Source organism: Apiospora kogelbergensis (assembly GCF_038363985.1).
Source record: "Apiospora kogelbergensis strain CBS 113332 chromosome Unknown utg000007l_segment0_segment0, whole genome shotgun sequence".
NCBI lineage: Eukaryota > Fungi > Ascomycota > Sordariomycetes > Amphisphaeriales > Apiosporaceae > Apiospora > Apiospora kogelbergensis.
The window spans coordinates 285,426-310,934 of NW_027117424.1; the positions used below are offsets into that span (position 1 = coordinate 285,426).

A 25,509-nucleotide genomic window follows, 5' to 3' on the forward strand; every position below is an offset into this window, starting at 1 on the left:
CCTATGTACAGTGAAACTCATAAATGCCTATCTAATTGCCAGCAGGTGCAGTGGCAGGGTTTCGTAGTTGCAGAAGGATTTGTTCCGCCTCGGTGGCGTACTTCCCCTTGCGCCGAATCAGATGGCCGTACTTGTAGAAACAAATTGGAAACGGCATGCAGAGCAGGGCCAAGAACCCTGGGACGGAGGCCGCCCAGTGGATGCCGAGATTGTGCAGCATTGGAGTCGTGAACAGCGGAAACACAGCCGCGAAGACGGAACGCAACACCGTGTTTCCTGCAAAGACCGACGCGGCGAATACCAGGTACGTGTCAATGAGGTAGTTCGTCAGACTCAGGAACATGACCACTAGACCGTACGAGGAAGATGACGGTGCCAATCATGGGCCAAATCCACGGATTCTCGGGGCCGTTGCTCCAGGCAAACCAGAAGAAGCCGACGGGGAAGGCGACCGAAGCGGGTATTGCGATCCTCAGACGGACTTCGGGCGGGGGGAATCCGTCATGCTGCTCGGCGATGCGAACGTAGTGCTTGTTATTGTAGATACAGTGAATAACGCCAGCGCCCATGCCCACGGCGACACCGAGGAAGGACAGTTCGCTGGTCTGTGTTGACCATCCATGCGAGGAAATGAAGATCGGGGGAAGGAGAGGAAACAAAATGTACCTGAAGAGATGTTAGTCTGGTGAATGTTCCTTCTCTGTTGGAGGTGGGGAGTAACTGACAAGGTGCCGTAGAGGATAGCCATGCAAATGGAAATGAGCAAGACGATAGGCTCGCGGAAGAGAAGAACCCACGGTCGGGAGAAGACGATCTTGTATTGCTCAGCCAGGGTCTTGTTGCTGTTCAGACTCGTCTTCGCCACGTAGACGTGTTGGGTCATGCTGGAGAGCTTCGCGGCACGCTTGGACAGCAATGCTGGCGCGTAAGTCTCAGGGACGATCAATGCGATGAGGAGCCAGAGAAGCCCCGTGAAGCCGGCAAAAAGACCGTGGACGGCACGCCATCCTGCTGCTGCTCCCAAATAGCCGCCAACGATAGGGCCTATTGGTGTATGTCAGAGGAAACATGCAAAGAAAACAGGGCATTTGGGGACATGGCAAGCAAGACTAACCGATCGACGGTCCCAGGAGAGGTGCAGCGACGAAGATGGCCAACATGGAACCTCTCTCTTTGGCATCGAACATGTCTGCAATGGTTGCGCCCGCGTTGGTCAGGCAGGACGCCCCGAAGACTCCGGCGAAGAAGCGCAGGACGACCAAGGTTGCGAAGCTGTTCGCGCCAACACAAGCCGAGTTGAAGGCGGTCAAAACCGGGTAGGTGCCGAAGAAAGTGGGACGTCTTCCGAAGTGTTCTGCTTACCGCGTCAATTATCAGCGGCAGATAGCCCGGGAACGGCAACCCCTAGGGAGGAATGCTCACCACTCATGGGAGCCCATACTAGAGGGCCGAGTGCGAAACCGAGCACGAAGAGAGACAGGCCCAGGATGGACAGGCTGGGCGAGACGCCGAACTCGGCGTTGATGCTGGGCACCGCGCCCGAGTAGGCGGAGCTGATAAAGGTGACGGCCAGAGTCGCGAAAGCCACTAAGAAGGTGCATATGTACTTCTTCCATCTTGGCATCTGCAGAGGGTTGTAGGGGTCCTTATCAAGGAAATCGACGATGTACGGCGACGTCTTGGTGCCCGCGCCGGGGTACCGACGCATGCGGACCTCATCAGTCACACCTGCCGTGTTCGTGAGCAGCTTGTAGTGAGATACATGTTGTTGTGCGCGGGGAACGCCGGAAGAATCGCGCCGTGATCGACTCCCGCTGCGGGTCGGATCGCTAGACGATGACAAGCTCATGATGGGGAAGGGGGTGAGACAAGATTAAGGTTGCCAAGAAGCTGACGAAGAGAGGAAAGGAAGGGAAAGCTTGGCCAGGCGAACCTCTTTGCTTGAAAAGAGAGGGGAAGGAGTTTGTTGCATCTTTTAAGTCGAGAAAACCATTTTTTTAATCTTCGCTTCCGACGCGAAGTTGTTTTTGTCTGTGCTGAAGCTGATTGGTCACAAATCACTGCCGCTCGTGGGCGCAAGGGATGAGGAGAAGCCGAGAAGAGAGGCCTGTTGTTATCGCTTCGACCTTCTGTAGCAATCAAAGCATGCCGCAATGCAAGCACCAGATAAGGAAGGACACACGCCTCCATGACGCATATCCAGACTCGAGGCATGAAAGGAACGTGATGACACTGTATATATGATACGCGGCTCCTGGTATGCCGGATCTACAAGCATCAACTTCATTTCAATATGGCAAATGTCATGACGGCCAATTTCAAAACGGCAGGTCCCGCAGCGGCAAGCCCGGAACTGCAAGCGTCGTAACTCCAAGTGTTATAACTGCAAGTCTCGTAACTGCAAGCCTCGTAACTGCAAGATCCCATAACTGGACGTCTCCCAGCCACGGATATCATTGCTGCAAAAACTATCACTGCGAGTATTCGCCAGTGATAGGTAGCCACCCCATGTCCCCCGCGCCCCCTCTCTCCCCCAAGCTTACTGTACATATCGCCGCCATACTCTAATGTAAGAACCTCAACTCCATTCCTACGGGATCCAGCCAATCGTCGCGCCTCTACTTGGTCAGGAATACGGGACTCTTTCGATGTCTATGACTCGCTTCTGACCTTATCATCATGTCTGCTTATAACGGAGGTGGCTATCCTCCTCCTCGAAGCCACTGCGTTTCTACAAGTATAACAGCCAAGAATAGCTCCGGTTGTCTTCTTGTGGTCCGAGTTGGATTCAGCATCTGCCTTCGATTCGTGTGCTGACTCGAATCCGCTTTCAAATCAATCATGGATCAACTCATCCCAGCGTTGGAGGTGCAAGACCCCAACAATGTCCGGGACGCTATCGAATCGTTCCTCGTCCAGAACGGCGTCTGCTTTTCCGGGCCAGCCACCATCCGCCTGACTCGCCGGGAGGACGAAGAAGAATGGCTAGCCGCGCCGAGGCTGGTCTTGGAAGCTGACCTCAGGTGAATTGACCCCCCTCCCCCTAGACTCTGGGTACTTAGTTTACATCTTACGTGACCTAAAGGTACGATCTTACCGATTTCAACTCGTTAAATACGCGCCCTAGCTTTGACCTACCCTCGCCTTTGAACACGAACATTGCTCTAGACATTCTTGCACAATGTAGGGTCTTTTGTCTTTTCTACTTATTTTTAGTTCATCCCTCACACTCATTACCAATACAGCATTCCCCGAGTCTACCCCGGGCGGTCTTACGAATTGGGATGCTCTTTCTGGACTTTCACCGGGTGCTGTCTTCTTTCCCATGCTACAGGATGTTGCTGCCTCAACTGCGGGGCAGTCAGAGCCCAGGTCGAGCCCGTGGCTACTGGAAGACGTAGATATGGACGACATCGACCTGGCCAATGGGCCATCCAGAAGGGCTTCCGCCGCTTCCGATTTCTCTGATCAGCTTCAGTCTCCGGGGTCGTACTTTTACACATCAAGCAGTAACGACCCCATTCCAGAGTCGACGCCGGCGACGTCGGTGATCAACACGCCCATCTCCACGGATTTTCCATCACCCGAGTCCGTCTCTCGAACGTCAAGCCTCACCGCCTCGGCCGCCATCACTCCGACAATCCCCACTGCCCCTGAACTATCAACACCCTCACGATCTCGCGCTTCATCCACCCGTAGTCCAGTGCTCTCCAGCAAAGCGCACCGGGTCGTCGTGTCGGCCTCCCGACACACCATACGCGAAGACTACCTCCAATATCTGAAATCCGAAGTGTCGACCTGGGCCTCGTCCAACCAGTTCTCGGTAGACCCCCACACCCGACCGGAACAGGCGTCGACGGAGACGCCGTCCCCCTACGCCGACCTGGAGGTGGCCTACTCGGCCGTCTGCCAGCTGGACTCGCGGATATACATCGACACGATCCGCAGCCGCGTCGCGCTGATCCGGCTGCACCGCGAGTACGTGCGGATCTGCGAGGCCTGGGACGACGAGTCGTCCGTGACGCACATCGGCCGCGGCAAGACGTCCTTCATCATCGACCACATCCTCGGCCGCATCCACCGCGACTGGGACGCGCTGGACAAGGCGGTGCGGGAGACGCTGCGCGCCAAGTTCCACAGCCAGAAGTGCTTCGGCAAGAGGTGGCTGCTCATGGTGGAGGCGCTCGGGCCGGGCATCTTGCTGATCTGTTCCCAAAAGCTTGCCAACACCATGTACGTCACCGTCCCCTCTTTGCCGGGGAGGCACACTCAGCTTACGCAGCACCACACAGACGAAATAGCGCCGTGACTATCCAAATGCTGAAAGGGATTTGCGATAGGGTGGACCGGACACAGTCCAAAGCTACAAGAGTCCTCCAGGTACTCAAGCCACTCGCAAACAGCATCTTCAATAGCCATACTGTTGACGCGGGCGAAGTGGGAAAGATGATCCAGGCGCTGGAGATAATTGAAGAGGAGTCGCCCAGCCACGACTGAGACAGAGCGGGGGTTTCGGACGAGGACGCTTTGTGCAGCTACTTGAAACCGCTATACGTTTAACTGCCCTCGGCCTCTTGTGCAATTGAGTACCCGAATGAAGCCTGAATCTTACTTGCCGCGACTTGACCGTAGGTCGTATAAAGTGAAATGCTGTCCTCTTGCACGATGAAGACGAATTCAATCTCAGTTAGAAGGCGCGAGCCTGCTTGTTCATCTGTAGTGGGATGTATCGAACAAGTCTCAACGACCGCACCTACGCAGTGATACTCCTCACTGATCAGCCCCTATCCTCCAGCCGACCCGAAACAAAGTCTCGCAGTTCGGGTTGACCGTGTAGTAGGCGCGCCCGGCGATCTCGTCGACGAACCCGCACCGTCCCGTCCACGGGGGGCGCGTGCCCGCGGTGGTAGCAGTCCCGCGCGGGGCCGGGCGGTGGACGGGCGACGACGGCGCCGCCCTCGAACCAACAGCCTGGTCTTCTCCGCGCCAACACCCCAGCAGCCGCCCGACCGTGCAAGCTCGAGCTTTTGATCCAGCTATTGTGTCTCGGGCGTCTCCGCATCTCCATGGATGTGTTCCAGCGGCGACTGTTGATGGTCGTCCACCGCGGCGGCATCCTGTCAGATCGCTCGGGGCTTTCTCGCTACGCGAATCGATCGTGGGTAATAATCTCCTGTACTTTCGATGCCGTGGCGATTTTCCCCAAGTATGATAGTGGGAACAATGTAGACAAGGTAGATTGCTTTCAAAAGACTTGGGCTTGACAAGCAGGGCGTTCAACCGCTAATTCCTTGGCAACCTGGAGAGAGCTCCATGTGCCATGGTGACATCGAACACTGGTAACCCGACGGCGGCAGCGCTACCGCAGGTACCGTCTGGATTCAGGGCGGGGATGAAGCCTTTCAGCTCCAGCCTCTGGGGGCGCTTAGCCCTTGCCAGCTTAGCTTCCCCCCTTTGGCCCGACGTCATCCGAAGATTTTCAAGATAAAATGAAGAGACGGGACACCTGTGCCTCTTCTGAACAACACGTAGCTGCCTCGCACTTGAGTGTTATTTGGAGACGGCGTTGAACGACTCAGTACGTGTATTGGAAACACCTGATAAGGCCGACTAAATTCTATTAAATATATGAACCCTAACCACCACCATCGAATCACACGATAAGCAGCTGCCAATCTGTAAGCTGTCCATCTTTATATAAATCCGCGACCCAGCCTCAGACGCTGGACATCCCTCATCGCCGTACGCCTTGCAAGCAGCAAATAGATTTCCAGTAAAGCAAAGCACACAAAGGGGCAGACCGCGATTCAGCCTGCCGTCCCATCCAGTGCATCCATAACGCCCGTTCTTTCTTACTCACACTGCTGAAGTTGGAAATACCACCACCAATAAACTCATCCCGTGATTCGTACACACAGCTTACAGTGCCTCAATCGCCTTCATCAACACATCCAGGCTCCGGTCGTTAACATCCGGCGTCTTATCCGCATCCAGCATGGCAGCAACGTCGCTCAGCATGCCGAGGGGGATGTAGCAGCCCTGCCGCGCCTTTTCCAGACTCTCCTTGAGTCGAGACGTGTGCTCCCACTCCCGCGCCGCCTCCTCGGCGCGCTCGATGACGCTGTCCTTGATCCCACACATGGCCGCGCAGTGCATGCCGAAGCTGCCCTCGGCCACGCCATCCTCGAGACGATACAGGAAGGTGATGAGGCGCCGCACCTCGTCCACGTCGATCTGCATGCGCTTGGCCCGGATCTCGGGGTGCGACTCGAACTCGGTCGCCAGGGAGTGGTAGTGCGTGGCGAAGAATCCCACACAGCCGATGTGGCTGGCGACGTGGTGGAGCACGGCCTGCGCGACGGCCACGCCGTCGTAGCTCGAGGTGCCGCGGCCGAGCTCGTCGAGAATGACGAGGGAGCGTGGCGTGGCCTCGGACAGGATCTTCTTGGTCTCGGACAGCTCCACGAAGAAGGTCGACTGGGCGGCAAAGATGTTGTCGTTGGCACCGAGGCGCGACATGATGCGGTCGCACGGCGTCAGGCGCGCTCGCGTGGCCGGGATGTAGTGGCCGATCTGGGCGAGAATCACAGCCACGCACGACATGCGCAAGACGGTGGATTTGCCCGCCGCGTTGGCCCCTGTCAGAAGGTTGATTTTGGCCGAGTCGCCGCCCAGGTTGATGTCGTTGGGGATGAAATCGTCCACCGTGTTGAGCATGCAGGGGTGGCGCAGCTCTTCGAACTCGACGACGCTGCGCTCCTCGTCCACAAATAGCGGGCGGCAGCTGGGCTCGCCGAGGGGAGGCCGACGACTTGGCAAGGCTGACCAAGCAGTCGAGCTGTGACACGATGCGGATGGCCTGCAGCCAGGTGGCGTTGTCCACGTCGAACTTTTGGAACAGTCGGGTGGCCACTTCCTTGAGGAGCTGCGAGTGCGTCTCTTCGGCTTCCTGCAACTCGCGGACTATGTTGGTGAGCTCCTTGAAGTAGTAGCGCTTGACACTCGCCGTGGCCGACATTTGTTGCCAGTCCTTGGGGACCTTGACCGACTTGGGTGCTTCAATCTGGTAGACCTCCTTGCCCACATCGGTAAACTTCAGGGCCTTAGACTTGAGCTCAGTCTTTTTCTTCTCCAGCAGCCGCTGGAGGTCCTTCTTCAGACCGGCGATGATCGCCGCATTGGCGTCAAAGTCCTCTTCGATGCCTTCGGCCGGGATCAGCATCTTTTCCTCGCGGGCCTTCTTGCGGTCAAAGGCCGTCTTCCAGAAGGACAAAGGTTCGTTGAGGTCGGGCATGGACGAGATGAGACGGTTCACGAGCGTGTTACCGCTACCAAATCCTGACAGCAGGCCCATGGCGTACTCAATCTGTTCGAAGCCATCGAGGACTCGGACAAAGTCGTCGGGCCGGCAGGCTCCGGCGTGGATTCGGGAGATCAGTCTCTCCAGATCTGGCATCTTAGTCATCTCGGACGAGAACTGCTCACGAATCTCGTGGTGGCTGTTGAGCATGTCAACGGCGTCCAGTCGCTCGTTAATCTTCTCAATGTTGCAGAGTGGGTGGCAGATCCATTGGCGGAACAAGCGCTTGCCAAACGGCGTGATGCACCGGTTGAGCAGGCTGAACAGAGTGCCATCGCTACCTCCATTGACTGAGTTGCTGAAGATCTCCAGGTTGATCAACGTCTGCCCGTCCAGGATCAGCGTGCCGTTCTTGTGGATAGGATTGTACCAGGTGAAGTTGCCCTGCGACAAAAGGTTGCGCTCGATCTTGAGCACTCGCAGATACTGGACCAGCGCGCCCAGAGCCGACATGAGCAGATCCTTGTCCTTGGCTTCGGCCAGCGTCGAGGGCCATTCTTCCTTGGTGTCCTCCTCGCCCTTCTTGAAGTACTCGTTACAGTCAAGCTCGCGGCGGGTCAGGTCCGCACCCCAAAACTCGGCACCGGGCTTGAAGTAGTTCCAGATGGTCGTGGGCGCCGTGCTGTTCTTAAGAATGCGGAGGGCTTTGGTCGAGAGGCGCGACTTCTCGAGGAGCAGCTCGCGAGGGTTCGTCTGGGCCACAAACGTCTCGAACTTGGTCAGGTCGACGTCGTCTTGGAACTCGGAGACGAAGAATTGGCCAGTGGCCGCATCCACAAAGGCAATGCCGAAGGAGGGGAGACCGTCGACAGTGGACTCCTTGATGGCGGCGCAGTAGGTGGCCATGTCATCCTGAAGCATGGCGCCATCCACCAGGGTTCCGCCCGTCAAGATACAGGCGAGTTCGCGGCGAATGATCTTGTCCTCCTTCTTCGCTTTGCCGCCGTCCCGCTCGCGCATCTCCTTGCCAAGGGCGCTCTCCATCTGGTCAACGCGGGCGACCTTGTAGCCCTTGGCGATGAACTGGTTGGTCCAGATATCAAGGGAGCTCTCGGGGACGCCGACCATGCGCATGTTGACACGGTCGGTGAGCTTGAGGTCGAACAACTGGTGGCCGACGGTGGCGTCATTCTCGTACAGCTCGTAAAACTTGCCCTTTTTGAAGAAGACGACCGTGTCCCACAGCTTCTGCTTGATCTCCCAGTACTGCCTTTCGAACGGCGAGAACTTGGCCCACGCGGTTGGGGGCACGTAGACGGTGGAGGGGTCGTAGTCGGGATGGCCCGGGGCGTTGCGGTTGATGTCGGCCATCTTGGCCAGCCAGGTATAACGCTGCTCGGGCTCGCGCGTGTGGGCCTTGCCGCGGGCGACGGCGGCCTGCGCAGCTGGGGTGTTGGCTTCGCGCAGCTGGACGGGGGTGACGTTGTCGGGGTCGTATTTCCACTGCTGGGCCGTCGAGGTCGAGGGCAGCTCCTCCATGGGTTCGTCATCCAGCTCCTCTTCGGGTTCTTGGCGCGAGGGCGGCGACGAGGCTTGCGAACGTTTGCGGGAGGTCTGCGGTTTGGACTGGGGTCGCTTTCGCTTCTTGGACGGGGCGTCGGAATCATCAGACACGACGAAGTCGTCCATTTCGGCTACAAGCAACAAGCAACTGTGGTTAGTAGACTGCCTCGGCAGAGTCGGATAGAAAAGAAAACTCACCATCATCAATTTCCTCCGCCGCATCGTTGTTTTCCTCGTAGTCTTCCTCGTCCTCGTCCTTGACAACGGGACGCGAAGCGTTGCGCCGAGAGCGGGTGGGTTTTCTGGAGACCACAACGTCTTCATCGTCGTCGGATTCAGCGTAGCTAACCTTCTTCTTAGACTGTAGTCGGAGCGATTGGCATGTCAGTTGCTTGTGCCTAGGAGAACAATTGGGGGTTTCGACTTACCCGGCGAGAAGGACTGCTAGCCAAGGCCATTTTGGACAAGTCGTTAAACACCTGAGGCGTGGCCTCGGATTGGTTCTCTTGGGAGCTTGAGGGGCTCGAGGGCGTCGCTGCTGGGAACGGGTGTGATGTTGGCGGCGGGTTTCCTCTTGACGGGCAGGGAATTGGACTTTGTGGTTTCTTTCAAGCAGGGCGAGGAGTCGTTTGTGTCTTTGGGAGAGGGTTTTGCGGATGAAGCAGGCCCACCAGTGGGAGTTTGGGCGGGTTTGGAGAAGAAGCCCAAGATGCTCTTCTGTTTGCCGCCGGTAGACGACATGGAGCTCGTCTTCTTAGACAGCGACGGCGTCTTGGGTAGCGATTTCTCCCCCATTTTGAAAGAAGGCCTGAAGGAAACAACAGAATGCAACAAAACAAGATGCTCCTATACGAGAGAGTGAGGGGAATTTCCTACAGGGAGTAGTAAATCAATGGCAGGAGATTTAGGAAGAAATGGTCAAGTTGCTAAGGATGGGAAGAGCAACGACAATTCCCATTGATAGTCCTCTTTACGCGGTCGTGGGCAGGCGCGACGGCGCGTCCCCACACTCAAATTGATTGCTTTTTGGGGGACGCGTTTCCCTGCAATTCGGGGTACGCCGGTACTTGAGATACGCGACACGAACTGGGAGCCCCCACTGGGCAAGCCGCTAGGGTATCCCCATAGCGGGTGCTGTCCCGCTATCCCGCCTAAAACACTGGTGCTTTAGCAGTCGTTGATAGGCTACAGAGAATGATACAGCAATGCGGATAGACTGACGACCAGAAGTGCTCTTCTTTTCATGGTGACCTCACTACAACGTTTTCTGTATGCGCTCACCTCTTAACCACCGTGGTGCCATTCAATCAAGCAGCTATCATCTGTACATTGTCTAGAACCGAATATGTTCTATGCGCCACCCTTTTCGCCCTCGCCGACCACAACTGCCTGGATGACTTTGCCGTCTGCATCGGTGACAACGTTGACCAAGGCCTTGAGTGGTGGATAGGAGTATGTTTTCTGGGCCAGACCACCGTCCAGGAACGTCTGCGTGCCAGTATATGTCATGTTTTGTTCGTAGTTGCCGACAACAGTATGCGACCCGCCTTCTACCTCCACGATGTTCCCCAAGCTATCAATCACCACATTCACGGCGGAGCCACCGCTTTGCGATGGTCCCCAGGAGACCTTCCACAGTATCGCCGACGACGTTGGCCGTGGTATCCAGGACGTTGGCGAGAAGCGGATTGAGGTCCAAGCTCTTCAGCGCACGGCTGACGATGTTGACCAAGTTGCCGAGCCGTACGTCCAACTCCAGCCCGGCGTCGACGTCTGCAATGGTGATGTTGACCTTCCTGACGCCGACCTGAACGCCCGCGTTGATCTCGACCAAGCCCGCGACCTCGACGGCCAGGTTGATCTCGGCCTGCAGGTCGTCGACGTCCAGCTCGATCTTGCCTACGTGCAGCTCCGGAACCCTCAATAGCACGTCGGGGGGTCTGCCAGCGCGCGAGGCCCGGCGCTGGGTTTGGTGCTGGCACTGACACTCGTCGAGGCGGTCGGGTCGGGGGTGGGGGTTACGGATCCGGCTTGTGCAGCTATGAAAGGATTCGCCACAAGGCTCCAAAGGAGTGACAGAATGGTGAGATTCCCCATGGTAAATGGGGACAGCAGATTAAAATGCTGACAGCGCGTTATAAGAACTGAGATGGTCCTTTTACACATTCCGCGGGCTGTCCGGATGGTATATGGTATATGTGTGTAGCGAATCATAGCACAGTCGTTGTTTTTCTTTTATTCATCAACATTTTGTCATAGCAAAGGTTGTTTTTATTCGTACATAGCACGTAGGTTGTTGCAAACAGAGTGATATAACTACAACATAACCTAAAAGGCTATACGTTTCATTCTGTAATTATGACAGTGCTAACAGGAGATACTATGCTAGGAGAGCCCTGGACTTCAATGTGAGAACCATCCCCATAAGTCGACCATAGCTTCCGATATTAAATCGCCCCTGTCCTAGCATTGACACAGACTCCCATGCTGATAAAGTAACATTTCTAAGCGACCCATTTCATAAACGCCAAACCCCCTACACATTGAACATTGGCAACACCCACTCAAACTCAACTCTCTCCACACGCTGCCAGAATGAGGTTGCCATTTCTTAGGTGTCTAAGCATAGTTTTCGTGCCTGTTTGGACGGCTGTTCAAGCCTCCGAGGGTTATAGCGGCTACCGCATCGACCAACACGGAGACCCTCAATCTGCTGTATACGAGACGGAAAACACCCCGAATGCGACGCTACTTGGACCGCCCGACGTGTACCTAGATGCTCACGTCTCCGTCGACCTTATCAGCATCGTGGTCGAGGACATCACGGCCAAAGTCAACCTGGACGCGAAAGTACTGGGGCTGCTCAAGTTCAGCGCCGGCGTCGACGTCTCCATCGACAGGGTGAAGCTGACCATCGACGACGTCCGTGCCAAAGTCCTGTTGGAGGTGCGCCTGGGCAATGTGGCCGCCATGGTGGATGACGTTTTGAGCTCCGTCGACTTGAACCCCATTCTTGCAACGGTCGGCAAGGGCGTGGGGAACATCGTGGGCAACTCGACCAACGCGATCAGCAAGGCAAAGCTTTTCAGATAGAGAGCTCTAGATCTGAAGTGCCAGGGCTAGAATTAACGTAAGGGATGTTAAGCCATGATTGTCATGTATAACATTCATTAAGGTTATACAACAACATGGAAACCCGAAAGTCACTATCACAATCCATTAGTTTTGTAAACTATGATAAGAGGAAAAGAGAAAAGATAGTTTCATCTGGTGGGAGAATATTATTTTTCGAAATCTCTCGACGACCATCACTTACCTTTTTTCAGTCCAGCTCACCAAGTTCACAACCATCAACTCATCATGGAGGCTTTCGAATGCTTCCCTCGGCTGCCATCGGAGCTGCGCCAGGACATATGGGAACTCACATTGCAGGAAGAAGCCAGCAGCCGGCCTGGTGTGCTGTTTCACGAAACCCACCACCGCGTCATGCCCTTCAAGTACCTCGTCAGCCCCGTGCTCTCGGTCAATCGGGAGGCCCGTTCCGCCGCCTTGCGCTTCTACGACGTCAAGCTGCCCGTCTGGCCTGTACAACCACGGAGCCCGGGCCTGATCCGCGGGTCGAGGTTGAAATATCTCGATTATTACCGAAGATATTCTAATAAGTATTTTATTAGCATCTGGAGAAGGGCCCCGTCTGGATACTGGAGAGAATGGGGCGCACCTGTTGAGTTCGCCATCGACAATGTTTTGGATAAAGGGGTCATGGAAACTATCAATCCCACCCTGACAGAGGGCGTGGTGTATCTGAGCACCCAGTATGATAATTTCGTCCAAAGCCCCATCCTCATAAACACAGCACACATGAGCGCATGCGGTCCCGGGCCATTCGGTATAGCGGTCACTTGGTTTTGTACGTTGATTTTCAGAGTCATAATCATGATGTTTCGTATCTTTTGGGTTGACCACTTGATATGGAACGGGAAAGTGAGAAGGATCTTCGAGAGAAGAAGGTTCGCATGGTTTTGGCTTTTGCAAGGGCTTCCGTCCGACATTCGGTTCATGGACATCTGCAAAGCCTACATCATGCACAGCTTTTCTCCCATCTTCGAACTCACTTGCCCCACTGGACTCAGACCCAGCTTTGCGCCCTCTCGATGCTACTTAACGCACAAAATCCCACCAGAGGCATTGTCCAGGACTCGCGGGGTGAATAACGTGACACGACCTGTGCATTGTCCGAATGACTGGCGCCATTTCGACGAAACTGTACTGGGCAAACGTCTACAAGCACTCCTATCACCCAACGGAGAAGGGAATCCGGATCTGGTTCGACGGCTGGCCCCAAACAGACGATCATACCATATGTACTACTGGTATAATTAGGCTTGCGTGGGATGCGCCAAGTTTTGGAACTGGAGAGAAGGAAATAGCATGGACGTCTCCATAGGAATTCAACGAGTGGAAATACCAATTGTTGCTAATATTGCTACTGCTGTTCTCTGTCATTGCTGTCAACGTTGCAACTATCCCCATCACATCCACCAAATCTCCCCCTGCCCCTTCCCCTCGCGCAGCTCCCCAAGTGCTCCTCCAACGTCTTCCGCAGCCGGCCCGCGACCACCTCGGCCGAGGGCGGCCCCTGCGCATCGACCGCCGCGACCTCGGCCCCGGGCTTCATCATGGCGGGCCGGACCCAGGGGACCGACTTGGCGCCCTCGACGGCGTCGTGGACGGACAGGAAGTCCTCGTGGGTGAACCCGCCGCCCATCAAGACGACGCGCGGCTTCGGCGCGCCGGTCGTCGCCGCGGATGGGGAGAGCATGCGGGATACGGCGGTGTGGGCCGCTTCGGTGCTGGAACAGATCTCGATGACTGGGCAAGGTCGTGTTAGCATAGCCACAATGCAGAATCCAATGACTACTTGCCTTCAAACTCGGGCTTCATGATTTCCGTCGTCGCTTTGATATGCCCTGGGATCTTGCCACAAAGCAAGACGGGAATGGGGGAGTCGGATGCCATGGTTGCAGTTTGGCAGCTTCTAAGCAGCGGCGTAGGACTAGTTGGGTTGAGTAAAATGGAACAGGATGGTTAACCCTTTTCACCCTGTTATACGCAGGCTTGTATCTACTATTTATACAATAGCCCCTCTTTGCGCAATTCCGATCGATTCAAGCGTGGCTGCTTACATATCTAAGGCCTATTAGTGGGACCCATTCTCCTTGCCTTTTGGCTCACGTTAGTTCATGACGGACCCTGCAGTTTTCCGTCTTACTAATTAAGGAAAGAAAACGCACCACCCACGGGGCAAAAGCGCGTCGGACCTCCGAGCTATCATCCCTGCCACTATGTCCTGGCAGAACATCAGAGAAGCATTGCACTTCGTAAATATACATTAATCATCAAAAAGCATTGCACTTTGTCTATCACTGGATCCGCCAATCAATGTTTCGACCAAGGATGCAGAATTTGGCCAACCTCCTGTGAACAACCATTTGAAGCCACGTCGTGATTAAACAACAGGGCCGCTTGTCTTGGTCAGAGCGTGAGAAACAGGGAATAAACTCTCACGCACGTTACTGCAGGAAGCCACAGGTCACTGCGAACAGAGGTCCCCGGGTCCGTGACAAGTTCGCGCTCCTTCATATATTACCAAGGCGTCATATCCTCATCATTAGTTCCCCCGGCCATCACATTTGCTGACTACACACAGCCCTCGACTAACCCCTCCACGTCAACCGGCGCACCAGGTCGTCCAAGTAAGCAGTCCACTCATCTCGCGGCGTGTTGTTGCTCTCAGCGTCCTTGACCGGCTGATCGAACTTGTCCCAGACCAGGATATACTTTCCCAAGGTCGTTCCGATCCGCAGAAAGACCTCGTTCATCCGATCGTGGTTCCTCAGTTCGTCATAGACCGTAGTAGAGGCAGCAGTAGTAATAGATGTGGTAGCGGTGGTGGCACGTGCCCGCATGGCCGAGCCCTTGGCACAGTGTAAGATGACGGCCGCGAGTCCCGACGCCCGGGCGGTGGCTACCGAGGAGCCCGTCCTTGGCCGGTACATGACGGTACTGCTGGGTTCGCCGCCGCCGCCGCCGTGCCGCTCCTGGTATGTACCCGGCAGGATTGAAGTTCACGTTCGTTTCGCCGAGCCATTTGTCGGGGTTTCCCGACGGCTCGGCCCCGCCGATCTTGAAGATGTGCTTGGTGCTCGCCATCGCCGGGTAGGAGACGTCCGTCTGCGCGCCGCCGTCCGTGGCGGCGCAGAACATCAGTATACTTTTCCCGGCCGCTTCGGAGATGGCCTTGTCCAGTGCCGCTACGTGATGCTTGTTGTCCTCTGTTTCCTCGATGGTCCACGACATAGAAATGATGTCCACCTTTTGCTCTATAGCCGCCCTGACCGCCTAGTTCAGACTGTTAGTGTCACGCGTCCGCCGTGCTGAGAATGTTCCCAATTATGCATGTGTATGGATGGTAAAGGGAGGACGACTCGTACCTTTTCCGCGCTTTCTGCAGTGAAGAAGCTATTGCCGGGCTCACTCGAGTATTCATCGAGTCGCAAGATGTACAGCTCGACGCTGGGGCAGATCTGGCTAATACACACTGCCATGGCGGTACCGTGCCCTTGGCTAGAGACGTAATAAGAGTGAACCAAATTTTGGCTCTTGTCCCTGCGACAGAAACTCCGGCCCCCTCCGACATGTATCCTTGGGTCGAATGTGTTTACGCCGTCATCGATTACGGCGACCTTGATCGGCTCGCGAGCCGTGTATGTTGATTCTGTCCTTTCCATCCCTTTCTGCCGTCTGGAGGAATTCTGCAAACCTCTCCATTGTCTTGATCCATTTTTCGGGCTCGTATCTGTCCTTGAACATGCTGGTCTTGTTGTTGGGCCCGTTTCTTTCATTTGTCTTTAGCTGATACGGTATGACAGTAATGCGAGTATCGTTTCCTGCGCCGTCCTTGCGGGTGTACGCTTCCATAGTACGCTTAAACTCGCCGATATACTCTTTCATCCGATCTTGCGATTCCAGACCCTGTCAAGATGATAATTGTAAGCTTTGATCGGCTAACGCAGTGCTGAAACGATGGTCACTCACTTGTTGGTAGTGAAGATAGACTTTTTCGAGGTGCTCCAGCTGGTGAAGGCCCCTTTCTTCACTCCATGCACGTAAAGCGATATTTCGACCGCTCCAGTAGAGATTAACGACCTTGGCATGGCGCGCCGCATTCAGGATGATGTCCGGAGACAGATCGAACTTTTTCCAATCCCAGGTCTCTACGCCTTGTATGTCCTTCAAGCAGGACTCGACGGCCTCATCCTGATGAGAAGGCTCCTCGAGATCATCGACGATTACTCGGAATACCTTCTTTACCTTCTTCTCATCCTTCAGCCAGTTGAAGATGATCTGCAGATCTGTTCGGCCTGAACCGATCGAACTGCTGGGCTTAGTGGGACGTTGTCCTGGCTCACTTCTTGGGAGGTCTGCATCCTTCTCTACCCTGAGCTGTGGTATCGCGACGTATTGTAGCACATTTTCGAACTCTTGGTGTTGCAGTCCTTGTTTGATCTGGCCCTCTGATAGCGTGCTGAAATCCATTTCCAGGCTGGTGAGATCAAAATTGATTTGCTTGTCTGCATATTTATTAGTCTACATAACGAGAGCGAGAAAGACGATATTCAGTTGTCTTACCATGCTGGGCGCCGTACAAAACGTTGACCGCATCATCATAGTCACGTGTTCGCAAGTAGTATTCCTTGAGACATTGCCCTACTGCGGACACGCTTTTCTTCGTTGGCTGTAACTTAGCCTTCCCGGTCCTTGAGGGCGTCGGTCTGTTCCTGCCGCTATCACTGGGCGTTGCGTGCACGACGTTGCTGCTGCTGGTGCCCAGCGTCATACTGCCCATACCGCGGTCGTACTTTCGGATAGCGCCGTTCTTACCAGGAGACTCGGCGGCTACACTGGCTTGCACAGGTTTGTGGTTGACACGGTTTCTGGCCCCCTCTAAACTGTCCTGGGTTCTGTCTACCGGCAAGCTGTTCTTCCTATCTTCCCTTCCGAAGGGCTTCATTGAGGGTTTTCTTCTTGGGCCCACCTCGTCGATTCTCTGAGGAGGCGGCATTGCCATGAGGCTTTCCAAACGCCTTCCTTCCGCGCGCTCGGCCTTTTGACAGGTGCACACATGATGTTGATAGGGCGATAGGAGATCTGGACCCCCTTTTAAACTGGCGGCCTTATCACACTTATCCAGGAGCTGCCGTATAATGAGCAGTTGCCCATCGTCGCAGAGATCATGCGCCACGGCGATGTGGAGGGGCGTTAGGCCATCCTCATCAGTCGCACTTAGCGTGTCTTCTTCGCTTTTATCAATCAACAATGCCAGCAAGCTGTCGTCGTGGGATGAGCGCTTCCCCTTAAAAGCCAGATGGAGGCAGTTGGCTCTCTGAAGGGTTTGAAGCCTGAGAATGCTATTGATGTTGTTGTGACTGTCGCACATAAGTTTGACCAACTTTCGATTCCGGTTTAAAATGGCACTGTGGATAGGGGTTTTCCCATTCTCATCTTGGCCCTTGAGGAGGTTTGCGTCTAGCTGCACAAGGGCCAATAGAAGTTTCTTCATTTTCTTGACGTGTGGTAATCCATGCCCTTCGGCAATGAGGTGCAGCAAGTTCTGATTACTGCGGCCAGGACTTCGGATGATGTACTCATGGTTCTTGTCGATGAATTCCTTGACGCCGGAATCTCTGCTGAGGTCCACCCCCAGAATAATGACTTTTTCAGGACCATTTCTTTTGAGTTCATTCACCATCTCGTCAAGCCTATCCCTGGATCGTCTGTCTGATGGCGGTTTCTCGTTTTCTTCTTCATCGTCCGTGTCCGACTCGCTTTCACTCTCAGACTCTTCATCTTTCTGTTGAGGATACTCGAGGAAGTCACCCGGCGAATCAGAGTGTTCTGCTTCCTCCGAGCCGGAACTCTTATCGCCGCGAACAACAAGGCCCATTGCGATGCTGAATGGCGATATATTGCAAGCAAGCGCAGTAGGCAAGGCATAAATTGTCTTTGGGCGTCTCGAGAAAGCTCAGGCTCTACGGTTATTCGATAGAGCCTACCTGCCTACCTCTTGCAACCCTTTGCAGAATCCGAATGCTGACGCGACATGGTGGCGACTGCCTGTTCACTGCCGTGATCTTCGGGCTCTTTGTCATGCACCCTCTGGTCGCCAAGTCTCGTATCTTAAGGGGTGGCTTAAGAAAGCGACCTTCCAATTGGCTGGCTATCAATAAAAGCAATAAATATATTACATTACCCCTCTCCTTCGTAACACCAATGCATGTCAGCACGGAAATCCGGCCCTCGAATCTTCTAGAGCCTTGCGAAAGGGACTTTGGGCATATGTATTCGGTAGCTTCAATTATTCGCGGTTGTCCCCCCCGCCTCCCATCCCAATGATTTGATTTCATGTTTAAGTATTCACAAACTCGGCCACCGACAGTTGTTGTAACTGGGTTTGCCCAAGATTGTTCAGGTCATAGGGATGTAGAATGTTGGTCGAAGGTAGGGTAGGATCGTAGAGGATCGGGTCGTCTTTTGGTTTAGAGCCAAACAGGCGAGCGATTCTGCTCACCAAATCCACTGAGGAGCGGATTGTACATGTACACTGGAACTTCGTGTCCTCCTCGGGACGTCTCAATAGAACGGCCACCAGCAAATGCGCGGGTACACCCGTCTTTACTGAGTCATTCTCCAAGAGTGTCCAAGACGCCGTATTGGACTCTCCCCAGGTGCGATTCTTTAGGTCAATCGATCCGATTATTCTGGTCGCATCAGTCCTCTCTCTATTGATAGCCTTTTCCCATTTCTGTTCGCCACCTAGCTGTGCCCCGGCAAGATCTGCCCCGGCAGAGAGGTTGGTCGAGGTGCTGACGGTTTCGGTCTGAGCTGTCTGGGCCAGGATGTTTCGACCCCTTGGAGCGATGTCAACAACCTCCGGCTGCCTTCCATTGGTAGAGGAATAGAAGAGCTCGATGTCGACGGACGAGATGCGCCTTCCGGCCTCGCGCGGATCGAACTGAAACTCGTAGACGAGGAGTGTCGCGGGCTCGGTGCTGTCGTCCATGTAGCCGTGGACAACATCTTTGGCGGTGCATCGAATGTCTATGATGCCTTTCCGTTCGATGATGTTGCGCCGCTGAAAGGGTGCCGAGGGGTCATTCTGCGTGCGGAAGCTATTTCCCTCATCGCCCATTTCGATCAGTCCAATTTCAAATCCATAGTCGTCGAGGCCCTCGGAATCCATGGCTTTGTTCGATTGATGTACAAGTAGATGTGGACATGAAGAGAAATCAAGAAAGTAGGCTCCCTGCTCTTCATTATATAGACTTGGAAAAATGGACAAGTAATCAATTGCCGCGTCCAGTTACAAGTACTGTAAAAGGTACATATTGGGGAAAGTACACAGTGCAATGGAAACTGACTTAGGGTTACAGCTTTTCTTCGTCAAGAGTTCTGCTGCATGCCAAGGGTGTACGCGGTTTGGAGGCCCCGCTGCTGCTGGTTGCTTTAGGCTATTCATCCTTTGGCCATTTGTTTTGGGGGCTGACTTCCACCTGAACATGGAAGGTAAAGTTCGCTGAAGCATGCGACTGCACCCGCAGATACTACTGATCGTGCCAAAGAGTATCCCTGAATTCTCGACGAGCCATGGACATTTCGACGCCGCCAGAAACTGCCCAGGCGAGCTCCTCCGTCCAGGCTGAAGCTGGCGAGGACAGCGCGAAAACCGCTGAAGCCAATGGAAGGACTGAAGACAGCCAACTACATGACGAGGCTGTCGAAGAGACCTCAATGGTCGACGAGTATCGCCAGTATCTCTCAGGCGACAAACCACCAGAATATGATGTTGAAGGACTAGTGACATTATGGGAGGGGTCAGATACATCGGCGGAATCCTCAGAAGAAATGGTACCATCTCTAGAGCAAGTTATCCCCAGAGCTAAGTTGAGGTATCAAACATGCTAACTGTTGTCCAGTATCGTGGTTGTTCATGGAATCCACGGTGCTAGAAGGCCTCCGTGGAAAAATCCGGGATCTGGCAACTCCAGTTGGCTTGACAGCCAAGAATTCATCGATCATCCTCGCGTCATGTCGTTCGGCTACATCGTCTCAACGCTTCTGTGCGGCAGTGCTACTCAGCATAGGATACGGGATTCTGCGCGCCAGCTACTAGTCGAGCTTTCCGACAAGCGCAGAAAGACAGACAAGGTGACATTGCCTCCGTCGAATTAGGTTATAGCCTCCAGAACTGACTCTTGCTGATTAGAACCGGCCGATCATGTTTGTAGGCCACGACATTGGGTGCATCATAGTCAAATATGTATGTGAGCATCATGTAAACTTCTTATACCCTATCAGGGCTCACTGTATTGCAGGCCTTGGTCATCGCTGGTCTAGATCCACACTCCTTCGGGGAAATCTTCGATTTCACTCGTCTCATGGTAAGCGTTGATCAAATTTCACATAAAACCTAGGCAACCGTCTGACTTCAAGCAGCTGTTCTACGGATGTCCACACCGCGCGAGGAGTCGTCTGGACATGGAAGAAAGACTATCCCGATTGATCTACAGACCAGAAGCACGCTTGTTCTCGGCTGCCGGTTCTGTGTCGTACTTGGCGGATACGGCATTACAAGTCCACGACCTCTTCCTCGAGACCAAGCATCACTATCAGTCCTATGTCTTGAATGTCCATGCAGAACCGTCCGGTTCAGGCTCTCCGATCGATATTGTGGGTTTGGTCATCTGTTGAAGTGACCTTACGTATTCCGAGACTGACATATGTTAGGCTTTTGATCATTACGCCGGCACAATGGGGCTTCCCTTTGAGTTCCGAATCGGAGACAACGGGACAGACGGAACGAATTCTCAGAGGGTGGGAGAGATTTTGAATCTCGTGCGTCATGGTATGTTGCAGCAAGCGTTAAACAACTATTCACTGTCTATGTGTAAATACTAAAAAGCACAGAAATTACATCAGGACTTGAGTTAAAAGCCGAAGACATCGCGAGTTATCGATCTTTGCTTTCTGCTGCCTCGCCACTCGAGCCCCTCGCCACCGGACTTGACCTAACGAACCAGTCTTCATGGATCAGCAACAACCAAGAGTACAAGGCTTGGCGCAACCAGCGAAAACCGCAGCTATTGTACTTACATGGCGAGGTGAATGTTCAAGCGACTTGCTCATATATTCTTGACGATCTAGACCAGTTTTCTCAGAAAAAGGACAAGCAGGTCGTGTTGTATTTTACCTTTGATCGCCGTGATATCAGGCGGAATGGTATTCGGAACATGCTAGCAACCTTCATCGCACAAATAGCAGGCCATTTCCCCTCGGACAAGAACTTACACACGCAGCAGTTCAAGCTATATTGTCTCCAGCGGAGCTGGGGCTTTGACGATTTGATCACCTGGCTGGACAGTTGCCGAAGGAGTCATGAGATAAAAGGCATATCGTGCATCTTGAATCATTTTGACGAGTGCGAACCCATCTCCCGGAAACAGTTCCTAAACCACTTCCGCTACAAGTCCACGTCGCAAGAAACTCCATTCAGGCTGTTGGTGACTAGCCTCAAGGCCGGTGTGCTAACCGAAGAAATTTCATCAGCCAACTGGCCTTCTATAGACTTGGCGCAGGCGGCACCGCCCACCGATGATGCAGCATTCCGAAGCTATTCCAAACGGTCCCTCATGGTCTACAGAACAGATTTGAGAGCTTATGGAGGTGCTGTCGACGAAGAGATGCGTAATATCGCAGCTCTAGATACGGGCATTCGCTGCCTGATACTCGATCATATGGCCTCAAGAGAGGCCTGGCCAACATCTGAAACGATTCATGGCACATTCGGCCCCGTCCAAGATTTATCCCTGAAAGGCGCCATCCAGACGATCTTGTATAATTTACAAGATCAAAATCCCTCGGCCTTCTTCTTATTGGCCTGGGTCCTCCATAGTGTACGGCCACCTACCATCTCGGAAACAGAAGAGATGGCTCTATCCAGCAGGAAGCTTGGTTTGATAGACCACATGCCGGTGAACAAACCTGCCTCTGTCTGGGTCGAAGACGCCCTCAAATCGCTTGCAGGCATCGTGGCAAAGAAGCACAACAAGTTGGCCATAGACCGGCATGAAATACGGGATATGCTCATCGAGGATACTTTCGACGACACAGAGTTTGGTGCGACTCTATCTAAGTTTGAAGCAACTTCTCACGAATCCATATTTAAGGCCTGTGTCGGCTATCTGCGCGAAAACACAACCAGAGAGAGCATGCTGCGTCTCAGCCATGTTTCACATTACCGTGGTACGCAAATGATGACAATGGATGATCACACCAACCTGTGTGGTTATGCCATTGAGTTCTGGCCTCTCCATCTCTCGCGAGCTGCAAATGGCCAGTCTATTATCATTGGAGACTTTCTGGGCTCTTTCATTAAGTCAGATAGTATTAAACCTTGGCTAACGGCATTCTGGATTCTGGAAAATCCCTTTACGAGAAGCCGTCATCCATATACGACGATGTATCCTCACCTTGTCGGATTGGGATTAATAAACGAGGTTGACCTAATCACTGGAACGAGCGAGGAGAAGTCCAATGTCATGGTCGAATCATTTCTCTATGGCTACTCGAGTCTTGCCATCAAGCTCCTGGATATTACGAATCATTCCATCGAAGCACTCCAGGAGGCACTGGTGGCGGCAGGTGCCTATGGTAATGAGTCTGCCTGGCTCCATCTGATTGATTACATCAAAACCAAGATTCCCGATTTCCCTTGGCATAAAGGGGGCTCACAGGTGTCTAGAGCAGTTCATCTAGGACTTAACGGCGCCATCGAGGCCCTGGTCGGCGCAGGGGGCCTACCAGTGTGAATAAAGTCGCACCGGTTCGTCAGGCAATTCGAAATAGCCAGGTTGACGCGATTCGACAACTACGAAAACTTGGCGTGGACGACAAAGAGAGAAACAGTAATGGGTACGAACCGTTACACTTCGCAGCCATAATTGGCCAGACAGCAAACATTGACGCCCTCTACCGGGAGGCCGCGGAAAGCGAAAGGCCTGATATAAATAGCAGGACAGACAATGGACTTACGCCGATTTACCTGGCTTGTACGTTTGGAAACTACAAGGCTGTTGACACATTAATAGCCCTCGGAGCCGACCTCGACATGAAGGACCTGGAAGATCCAGCTTCGCCCGGCTGGCGCCCCTTGCTGGTGGCACTAAATGATAACCACCTTGACTGCGCTCGATCCCTACTCAATGCTGGGGCCGATCCAAACGCAGTTGGGCTAGCAGGAACTGCGATTACCTACGCGATATCCGTCGGGTCGCTTGACATGTGCAAGCTTCTCATCGAGAGGGGAGCCGATTTGAATCACCCACAGAACACGTATCGCAGCCCGCTAGGTCTGGCTCTCCTCAACAAGCCTCTTATTGATCAACGATTTGAAGTTGTCCAGCTATTCGTCGAAAAAGGGGCCGATATTCACAGGAGAGAGTTTGACGATTGGTCATCTTTGAGTCTGGCTTGTTTATCAGATGATTCCAATAACGTCGCAATCGTGGATTTGCTGCTTAAACACGGAGCAGACGTCAACCGCACCAACGGGAACGGATACAGACCACTCCATCGAGCAATTTTAGCATCCGCGTCCACAGTGCTCCGTCGTCTACTGAACGAGAGTAATATCGAGCTTGACTGCTTCAATGAGCATGGAGATACGCCTCTGATCTTGGCTTCAAACAATGAAGAAGTAACACGCATTCTGCTAGAGAAGGGGGCAAATCCTAACTTCCATTGTAAGGACTGTACGACACCACTTTTGGACGCCATAGATAACAGCAACTTGGAGGTTATGCGGTTATTGATAGAGGCCGGTGCTGTGATGAGCTTGTCCGAAGGGGAAAACTTCATCCAGAATTGGCTTCCCTTGGAGAGGGCGGTTTACAAGGGCAACACGGATGCCATCAGACTCCTCTGCGACAAAGGAGCCGATGTGGATCAAGAATGGGGCATCGGTCTCCAAGCACTTCACAGGGCACTCGATTGGCCTGGCCTTCCTACCCTGCTCGAATATCGACCAGACGTGAATGCCCTAGGCTACGAAGGCCAAACACCACTCCACCAAATTGCGTCGGACACACCTCTGGACAACATCATGATGCTGGTACGTGCAGGAGCTGACGTGAACAAAACCGACAGCACCGGCTGGACTCCTCTGATGGCGGCGCTTTCCGTGAAAAATGAGGCTGTTGCCAACTTCCTCTTGACGACGAAGCCGGACTTAAATCAGCTGAGTCAGCGCTGGGGTGGACCGCTGCACATCGCATGCATGCGTGGCCTTGTCGACATCGCCAGATACTTGATCAAGAACGGTGCTGATGTCAACCTCGATGCGCCGGGTCTTGCCCGGTCCCCCTTTTGTATCTGCCTTCTTCAACAACTTTTCCCCTTTTGAAAGCGACCTCGAGAATGACGACAATATTGCTATTGTCGACCTTCTCCTAGAGAGTGGTGCAGACCTAAAAGATCTCGGCGGCCTTTACGGCGACGCGGTCAGCGTCACTGCTTATTACGGAACCGTGGACATGCTAAAGCTGGCGCTATCCAAAGGAGTGAAGGCTGGCGTGTTGGACCCAATGGGTCGGCTTCCACTACACAGTGCGGCCGTGCGTGGAGAGTTGGAGCTTGTCAACATCCTTCTGGACCATGGTGAAGACCCAACATTGCCCGACATAGCAGGTCGCACGGCGCTACACTGGGCGGCGCAAGGTGGCAGTGTGGCATGTCTAAAGCTTATAATGACCAAAGTCGGCGCAGGGACTATCAACCAGGGAGACCGACATGGTTGGACGCCATTGTGCTGGGCGGCACGTGGGTGCGGGGCGGGAACTATCAGCCATATCGTTGCCGAAAATGTTCAATTGGAGCTGCTCCAGGAACTGTTGGACATGGGCGCCCGCAAGGACCATGTGTCTGACCTTCACGGGAGGCCATGGACACCTCTCGGGGTTGCGCTTTATCACGAACGACCACAGGAAGTTGTCGAACTCTTGAGGCCTACCACAGAAGGTCCACCTGGAAACTTTGGGGGGAAAAGCCAAAAGAGCCAAAAACCCACCGTCTGAAGGTGCATGAAGATCACTTTTGTGACTACTGTCGATATGTGAGTTGCTGCAACCCCCTTTCCTCTTTCTTCCTCCTCTTCGTGATCACAATCAAATCTGACTATGAGCCCCATTACTTCTCAGGCTTTGACCGGCATCGGATACCAGTGTGAGAAGTGTGACACCCAGTTCGACTTGTGCTACAAGTGCTACGAGCTGCGCAACGTCTTGCACGACCCTAGTCACCCCTTCAAAGAGCTCGGCCCCGAATATATCGAGCGTCCTCGCGAAGAGGAACCGGCTTCGCCATTGCAAGGCTCGGCCGCCGGGGACACCGACATTGAGTCCGATTCTGAATCCGCCTTCAGTTCCAGCTCCAGCTCCAGCTCCGATGACGCTGCCGAGAATCCCGAAGGGGAGAACGAATAGTCAACTGTGCTCATATGGTGGGAGAACGCTGGTCTGAGGTGGAGGTGT

At 53.9% G+C, this 25,509-nt stretch overlaps 10 protein-coding genes across 10 annotated transcripts; 3 read left to right on the forward strand and 7 right to left on the reverse strand.

Moving 5' to 3' along the window:
* Nucleotides 1-31: 31 nt before the first annotated feature.
* Nucleotides 32-1,849, reverse strand: PG998_010434 (uncharacterized protein; the record flags this gene model as incomplete). Its single annotated transcript, XM_066877250.1, has 5 exons — nucleotides 32-332; nucleotides 397-666; nucleotides 726-1,044; nucleotides 1,115-1,354; nucleotides 1,423-1,849. 5 exons carry the CDS (start codon nucleotides 1,847-1,849, stop codon nucleotides 32-34), a joined length of 1,557 nt encoding a protein of 518 aa, XP_066726304.1.
* Nucleotides 1,850-3,685: 1,836 nt separating this feature from the next.
* PG998_010435 (uncharacterized protein) lies at nucleotides 3,686-5,116 on the reverse strand (the record flags this gene model as incomplete). Its single annotated transcript, XM_066877251.1, has 4 exons — nucleotides 3,686-4,250; nucleotides 4,295-4,535; nucleotides 4,613-4,714; nucleotides 4,801-5,116. The coding sequence occupies 4 exons, from the start codon at nucleotides 5,114-5,116 to the stop codon at nucleotides 3,686-3,688; spliced, it is 1,224 nt and encodes a 407-aa protein (XP_066726305.1).
* Nucleotides 5,117-5,919: 803 nt separating this feature from the next.
* Nucleotides 5,920-9,658, reverse strand: PG998_010436 (DNA mismatch repair protein msh6; the record flags this gene model as incomplete). The annotated part of the gene is made up of 5 exons (XM_066877252.1): nucleotides 5,920-6,784; nucleotides 6,810-8,994; nucleotides 9,062-9,207; nucleotides 9,292-9,304; nucleotides 9,343-9,658. 5 exons carry the CDS (start codon nucleotides 9,656-9,658, stop codon nucleotides 5,920-5,922), a joined length of 3,525 nt encoding a protein of 1,174 aa, XP_066726306.1.
* A 555-nt stretch (nucleotides 9,659-10,213) lies between these two features.
* PG998_010437 (uncharacterized protein) lies at nucleotides 10,214-10,960 on the reverse strand (the record flags this gene model as incomplete). The annotated part of the gene is made up of 3 exons (XM_066877253.1): nucleotides 10,214-10,413; nucleotides 10,493-10,902; nucleotides 10,941-10,960. The coding sequence occupies 3 exons, from the start codon at nucleotides 10,958-10,960 to the stop codon at nucleotides 10,214-10,216; spliced, it is 630 nt and encodes a 209-aa protein (XP_066726307.1).
* A 498-nt stretch (nucleotides 10,961-11,458) lies between these two features.
* On the forward strand, nucleotides 11,459-11,956 carry PG998_010438 (uncharacterized protein; the record flags this gene model as incomplete). The annotated part of the gene is made up of 1 exon (XM_066877254.1): nucleotides 11,459-11,956. The coding sequence occupies one exon, from the start codon at nucleotides 11,459-11,461 to the stop codon at nucleotides 11,954-11,956; it is 498 nt and encodes a 165-aa protein (XP_066726308.1).
* Nucleotides 11,957-13,395: 1,439 nt separating this feature from the next.
* PG998_010439 (uncharacterized protein) lies at nucleotides 13,396-13,918 on the reverse strand (the record flags this gene model as incomplete). Its single annotated transcript, XM_066877255.1, has 2 exons — nucleotides 13,396-13,735; nucleotides 13,782-13,918. Coding segments are annotated over 2 exons (477 nt in total), but the record flags the coding sequence as incomplete, so codon positions are not given.
* A 662-nt stretch (nucleotides 13,919-14,580) lies between these two features.
* On the reverse strand, nucleotides 14,581-17,870 carry PG998_010440 (uncharacterized protein; the record flags this gene model as incomplete). Its single annotated transcript, XM_066877256.1, is given in 6 exon segments — nucleotides 14,581-14,964; nucleotides 14,996-15,265; nucleotides 15,358-15,667; nucleotides 15,687-15,898; nucleotides 15,962-16,497; nucleotides 16,556-17,870. 6 exon segments carry the CDS (start codon nucleotides 17,868-17,870, stop codon nucleotides 14,581-14,583), a joined length of 3,027 nt encoding a protein of 1,008 aa, XP_066726310.1.
* Nucleotides 17,871-18,332: 462 nt separating this feature from the next.
* On the reverse strand, nucleotides 18,333-19,166 carry PG998_010441 (uncharacterized protein; the record flags this gene model as incomplete). Its single annotated transcript, XM_066877257.1, has 1 exon — nucleotides 18,333-19,166. One exon carries the CDS (start codon nucleotides 19,164-19,166, stop codon nucleotides 18,333-18,335), a length of 834 nt encoding a protein of 277 aa, XP_066726311.1.
* A 404-nt stretch (nucleotides 19,167-19,570) lies between these two features.
* Nucleotides 19,571-25,053, forward strand: PG998_010442 (uncharacterized protein; the record flags this gene model as incomplete). The annotated part of the gene is made up of 9 exons (XM_066877258.1): nucleotides 19,571-19,797; nucleotides 19,900-20,131; nucleotides 20,190-20,243; nucleotides 20,299-20,364; nucleotides 20,420-20,653; nucleotides 20,711-20,828; nucleotides 20,891-22,764; nucleotides 22,815-24,337; nucleotides 24,387-25,053. 9 exons carry the CDS (start codon nucleotides 19,571-19,573, stop codon nucleotides 25,051-25,053), a joined length of 4,995 nt encoding a protein of 1,664 aa, XP_066726312.1.
* A 102-nt stretch (nucleotides 25,054-25,155) lies between these two features.
* Nucleotides 25,156-25,461, forward strand: PG998_010443 (uncharacterized protein; the record flags this gene model as incomplete). Its single annotated transcript, XM_066877259.1, has 1 exon — nucleotides 25,156-25,461. The coding sequence occupies one exon, from the start codon at nucleotides 25,156-25,158 to the stop codon at nucleotides 25,459-25,461; it is 306 nt and encodes a 101-aa protein (XP_066726313.1).
* Nucleotides 25,462-25,509: the final 48 nt, after the last annotated feature.